The 6,460-nt window shown below is 38.9% G+C and overlaps 1 protein-coding gene across 1 annotated transcript in view; it reads left to right on the top strand.

Moving 5' to 3' along the window:
- The window catches only part of LOC102239652 (LON peptidase N-terminal domain and RING finger protein 3), a 31,588-nt gene extending 30,492 nt beyond the window's left edge, over nucleotides 1-1,096 (top strand). The window contains exon 11 of the mRNA XM_014534182.1: nucleotides 370-1,096. Within this exon, the coding sequence (XP_014389668.1) occupies nucleotides 370-525 (156 nt within the window). The 3' untranslated portion in view covers nucleotides 526-1,096. The remainder of the gene's footprint in view (nucleotides 1-369) is intronic.
- The last annotated feature ends 5,364 nt before the right edge of the window (nucleotides 1,097-6,460 follow it).

Below are 6,460 nucleotides of genomic sequence, written 5' to 3'. Positions count from 1 at the left end.
AAGTTAAAAGAGCCATCAGGCAGCTGGTTCCACAACCATCAAATCTCACAGAATTGGACAGTGCTGTTCATCAGGCATGGTGTCAGATTCCTCGCATCACCTTTCAACATCTGGTGGAGTCAATGCCAAGAAGAATTGCCACAGTATTGAAGGCAAAAGGTGGCCCAATGAAGTATTGATGAGGTGGTCATAATAAGCTGTATGGTCATAATAATCTGGCCACTCAGTGTAGATACAAGGGCAATTATCAGTCTCTGCTACACACAGAAGCAGTTTCACCTGGGATATTTACCTTGCTACTTTGCAAACCTGCACATTGATGTCAATTCCACAGGAATAAGATGAACTCATTTTGTTTCTCTTTTGCAGATTAATCCAAATGGTCCAGCCTGGTGCTGGTGGATATTGGCAGTTCTGCCGCTCGAAAGCCGTGCTCAGCTTCCGTTCCTAGCAATGAGGTCCTTGAAGGATAGACTGAATGGTATTCGGCGCATTCTCGCCTTTATAGCACGAAACCAAAACTAGTGAGAGTGAAATGATGAAAAGGAAATTTCACCCTCTCTACTGCCTAGGGGAGTCATCTTGTAAATATATCAAATTGCAATAACATCTTAACTGAAGGAAGTATCAAATAGAGGCACTACCTTGCTGTTGATTATAGAGAGAAATTCAGTTGAAAGACCAAAGAATGTGACCTGTTAGAAACTTCCTGTGTTGAGATACTACTTGACATGCTGCACAACTATAGCCACAGCAGAGGTGTTCAAGAGCCCAGAAAAAAATTGCTTTTGACATAAAATTTTCTGAAAGTTTAAAGTGGTTTTGCTTTAATTCTCTTTCTTTCATCAGTGAATGACTGTGTGATTGAAATGTGAAGCAAAGATAGTAATAATCTTGCTGCATTATTTCACTGACTTGAGGTCCTATTCCAAATAGTTCAGGTTTTATAAAGCATTGTATAAAATAATATTTATACTCCTTTCTGTTTTAATAATTTATTTTTTGCACTACTGTATCCTTTTTTTCTACATGTATGTTTGTAACTATTTAAGTGTGCATTACTGAATTCACTTGCTTTATTTATTGATGTAGTTAACCATGTAACTAGAAGGAAGTAACAATACTAGAAATGTGCCATTTTTGCTTTAACCATTTTTTACTAGGTTTGATCCCAGTTCTTGAACTATTTTTGTATCTCTCTAATTGGATGCTTAAAGGAACAATATAAAATACTTAAGGGATTTGCCATAGATTGTAGAATAAGCCAGGATAAAGTAAAACCATCCATTTTCTATGTGTTACACAGAGCAAGGCTTAAGGAATTATTTTTCTAGAATGAAGCAATGAATCAGAAGAGTGTCCTTTATTGCAGGCTATTATAGGCATTTATCTGGGCAATCTAATTCTGTGTTTCTTATCTCTCCCCAGTTCAGTTAGGAATGGGCTTTTTAGACAAGATAATATTTAACCCTTCTGAGGGAATGGTTTTCAGTTAGGAATGTCACAGTGAGGCCAACTAGCCTCCATACCCTGCCTCTTTTCAGGGTTCTGAGGGTCACAGCCTGGCCAGCATGTGTGGAAATACTTGATGAAGGACTGTCCATTATGAAAAGTGCAAAGAAGCTGGTAGAAAAGGTAAAATGCTTAAAAAACAACCTAAACTATCATTTTGGTGTTTATAATCTTTTTAAAGGAACCAAAAAGTTAATTCATGATTTTATCTAACAATTGCCTTTCCTCCTAGTTGCATTGGGCCAAATGGTGGGTAAGGAGATAAGAGTGAGCCCTGGTTTAGCTTGCTTTAGAGTTAGTGTGGTTCCTTTAGTGCCAGGCCAACCTGAAAAATGGCATATGTATGGGAGTGTTATAATGACAAGAGTGAAAAGATTAGGGCAGGGAAGAAGTGAATCATGCCATTTGTGCATTTAAGAAAATGACCATCCCCCTCCTCACCGTGATTCAGAACTGCAGCAGTGCGTTGTTTATTTGAAGCCCGTCCACTCTTTTAAGGTGAGAGGTTAATGCCTCAAGTAATCCCTCTGACTTCTTGCATCATCACCTGTGGCCAGAAACAGAAAAGGCAGAATGAGATAATCTTCACTTTCTTAATGGATGCTGTGTTGTCAGAGCATCATGTTACCAGGTTTGATGTTTGGAGCCAGACTGGGCTGATGAAGAATGGAAGGACAGGCATGGTTACTGCCCAAGCAAAAGCTACCAGACTCCAGGAGCATTATATTACAGACTACCCCTCCAACTTGGTACACACCATGTGGTCATAACACAGTCCTAGTATAACAGTTTCCTATTATCTAGTGTAAATGTACCCCACCCCCCAAAAAAGGGTCATAAGCATCTCCACTTGCTAGATGTGTTACTTTTGTGATTTCACTTTTTTTCCTGAGCCCCCGTTTCCTCATCTGGCAAATAGTAATGATAAATACCACATATAGGGTTGTTATGAACATCAAATGAGGTAATATATGTAAACCAATTAGCAGGATGCCTAGCATATAGGAGACACTCAACAAATAATAGATATGATTAGATTATTCATTGTTACGGAATTTCATCAGGGCCCCATATTTGCATAAAATGCTACCTTTACACACAATACCCATCTCTAGCCCCTTTAAACTCAGTTGCACCACTGAGTATTGAACCATAATCTGATGCTTTACAGATAGTTCCTTTTGGAGTCAAGTCTGTTTTGGAAAGTGAGAAGACTAGGAAACAAATAAGGCTCAGGGATAAAGGAGAATTCTGAGTCGGCACATTTTTTTTATTTCAATGGAGCTAAAAGGTAGTATTGTTTGGAGGTCTAAAATTTCTAATTAAATGGAAGCCTTAAGTTTTAGTTCCATTAGAATAACCAACTCATCACTCCCTGCTCTCCAAAATGTATTTAAAATCTTGGCCATGCCAGGATGAGTGAATTTTACAATCTATGACTTTTGTGCTTAGTTCATGGTATTTCTTTTTTTCTTTAAATATATTTTATTGATTTTTTACAGAGAGGAAGGGAGAGGGATAGAGAGCCAGAAACATTGATGAGAGAGAAACATCGATTAGCTGCCTCTTGCACACCTCCCACTGGGGATGTGCCCGCAACCAAGGTACATGCCCTTGACCGGAATCGAACCTGGACCTTTCAGTCCGCAGAGCCAAACCAGCCCAGGGCTCATGGTATTTCTTTATGCTGCCCCAACAAAAATGTATTGCGAACCCACTATGTACCAGGTACTGAGCCAGGTGGTTTCACATACATGAGCCTGTTAAGTCATTTTATTTCTCACATCTGTGAGATCACATTGTCTCCAGATTGGATGAGAAAGCTGAGGCTCTGCAATGGTAAATACGTTGCCTAAGTAACATAGTCAGCCAGTAAGTAGCCAAGCTTGTTATTGAACCCATTACTTTGCAGATTTTTAACATTTTAAATAGTTTGTGTTATACATAATTTTATTAAATAGACATGACATTCAACTTAAAAGCACCCTAGAAACTCACAGTGAGAAGTTGCAGGTTAAGTAAAATTAAATCACCCAACATATCTCTACTTAATCTAGGTAAAAAGGGAAGTTTGAATTGTTAAAATAAAATTCCACACCATAGAATGCTTCATGTTAAGTGAGTACGTAACTCCAGCAAATGTAGATCTTGGCAAGGAAAAATTTTACTTTGCTCTCAGTAGCTTAGATACACATTTGGGTGGTTTTACAGCAAGCTTCTGTTTTAGTGGTGGGAGGCAGGATGCAAGGCTCAGCCTTGGCTTTCTTTGGGAGGTACTTGAATGGGGTAATTAGTTAGACGTGACCATTTTCACCTCTTATGCATTGATTTTGCAGCAAAGCTTAGGAATGAAGATTATACAGAGACATAAAGCTAAGTTTAGGCCAGAAGGACAAGACTTCTCCTTGGTAGACAGCGCCATTTATTTGGTTAGGTTTTCCTGTCTTATCGGACCCAATCTTTTTCTAGTAGATTGTAGTGTGAGTGTGTGTGTGTGTGTGTGTGTGTGTGTGTGTGTGTGTGTGTGTACACTAGGTACCAGGCAGATATGCCTTTCTGCTTTGTACTGTATTACTGCTGCTAGCTAACAAACAGCAAAATCTAGAAAATGGAATCCGATAAAATTAATTTTTGGTAGACAATTCAGAAAAAAAGAGTGATTACCCCTGACTTAGGGGGGCAGGGAACTGAGTATTTCAACAATTTGCCTTTCCTGAAGGCTGACTGCTTGTAGGTCTGTGGGGCTAGTCAAGTCACTGCACATGTGGCACTTCCAGCTCTGCCTGTGGAGCTTGCCTGGGCTCAGATAATTCCCTGTGACTGGCTATTGGAGCAATGGAACTCCCGAGGCGGGCTCACAGCACCCAGAGGTCTCTGAACTGTCAACAGGTTGCACACTGTTGATGGGCTGGAATCCACTGGGAACTGTGATTCCCTAGGCCGACTCTATTTCCATGATGGAGTTTTTTCCAGGGACTTATTCCTTGAGTTCTCAACATGCTGACTTTGCCTCCATTCTTGTTTACCAAGGCAGAATCATAGCAGAGGTATGGCTCATCTAAAAATGCAAATGGAAAGCAGCTGAAATAATGGACAAGGACAGATTTTTCAGCCCGTTCTCCAGCTTGTGGATTTTTTCCCCTGAATTAAAAAAATACATATAATAGTAATGGTTAGAATATTCAATTTTTTTTTACAGGCAGAATTTTTTTGTTGAGGTTTTAATTCATGATCAAAGACAGATCTGAAAAGCAGCCGGCTGCCTGGGCTGCAATTTGTGGCCCTCCCTGAATGCAGAGAGGAAGAAGGAAAAAGAGCTGTGTAAAATGTATGTGTTCAATTCCTCCTAGAATGATAGCTCCTGCCATTCAACTATTTTATAATCTGGGTTTTGCACATTCAGAGGTGAAATGAAGACATTTTCACTAACAATTGGGTATTTGCAAATACACTAAGTTTACCTTGAGTGAGAAGTGCCTGTAATATCTGTTCCTGGTGTCATTTTGAAGATTTGCTTCATGATTTTGTAGCCTTTTAAAAATTTGTCACAGCAAATGTGATAAACAAGTTTACAAAGCAACACTGTAGCTTATACATCATTTAAAAAGTTGTTTAACAGGCATCTATTGTCAATGCAACAACAATAAACAAAAGGAGAGCAAATAGGTCAACGTGGCGTCACAGGCTTATCTTAGATAAACTAGTTACATCATTTTATGCAATTCTCAGTAATGCCAGGAGTAAAATATCAAGCAACCCATTGAAACATTGGCAAAAATGTCTGTTTGTTATTCCAGTTGTTTGTTGAGCAGCCATTTTACTCTCATACTGTAATGAACTGAAAGGGGAATTAAGATAATGCTTTTTTTCTGCCATATTGCTATTCAACTACCTCTTTATGCTTGATTTCTCTTTAGGATTTTCTTTCCTCCAAATCTGTGCAAAGAAAAGTTTCAGCTCATCTAAGTTGCAATAACAATGTAATATAGACAGTCTCTGTAAAAGCTGTTTATTCATTAAAAATGTTTTCTATTGTCTCACTGTGTATCTAATCCAGCTCCACCTATATGTTAGGGCAAAAGTTACCCAAATACTTTCATTTTGTTGGAAGCCAGATAGAGGGGAAAGCTATTGAAACATCTATTATGTTCATGTTCCTATTGGTGCTAATACTTTTGACCAGAAGATCTTTCAAGAAAATAGGCCTGCACTCAGATAGCAAGCTCTTTGTACAGTGAGGAAGGTGTGAACTGATTAATGTGACATGTTCTGAAAACCTGGCTATAGATTAATTGGTTTTAAGCATGTTTCAGAAAGGCTTGTTGTTTAAAAATTATGTTGAAGCATTTTGCCAATAATCTACCCTCAGTTTATTGTAAATCCATTCATATATTGAGTTTGCTTAAAGCAGAGCACACTACCTACTCTGTTTTCTTTGGCATTATAAAAAATGTTCATGAAAGCGAATTACACATTTTTATTTCAGTTAAACAGGTTCTCAACAATAGGCTAAAGCTAAGGCCCAAAGTGTGAACCTTTTGACAGGAAAATTGGTAACTGACTGGGACAGTGAACAATATTGACCAAACTGATTCTAGTGAGAGAGTTCAGGAACAACTCATCTTATTTCCAGGACCCATTTTATCCCATGCCACTGACAACTTTATACAGGTTCTATTTTACCACTGAAGAAACAAATGACATGGGAGTGGGACAATTAAAAAAATGAAATGATAGAAAATTCCACTTGGGCTGGACCTTATCTACACTAATAAAAGAGAAACATGGTAATTAGCGTACGACCGCTACCCTTTTCATTGGCTAATCAGTGAGTATATGCAAATTAACTGTCAGCCAAGATGGCGGCCGGCAGCCAGGCACTGAAGCGAGCAGGGAGGCTTGCTTGCTGCGGACTCCAACGTTCCCCGCCTCACTTGCCAGCCTCTCA

The sequence above is a fragment of the Myotis brandtii genome, unplaced genomic scaffold (genome assembly GCF_000412655.1).
Source record: "Myotis brandtii unplaced genomic scaffold, ASM41265v1 scaffold126, whole genome shotgun sequence".
NCBI lineage: Eukaryota > Metazoa > Chordata > Mammalia > Chiroptera > Vespertilionidae > Myotis > Myotis brandtii.
Note: the sequence above shows the minus strand (reverse complement) of the source record. Positions and strands in the feature narration are given on the sequence as shown.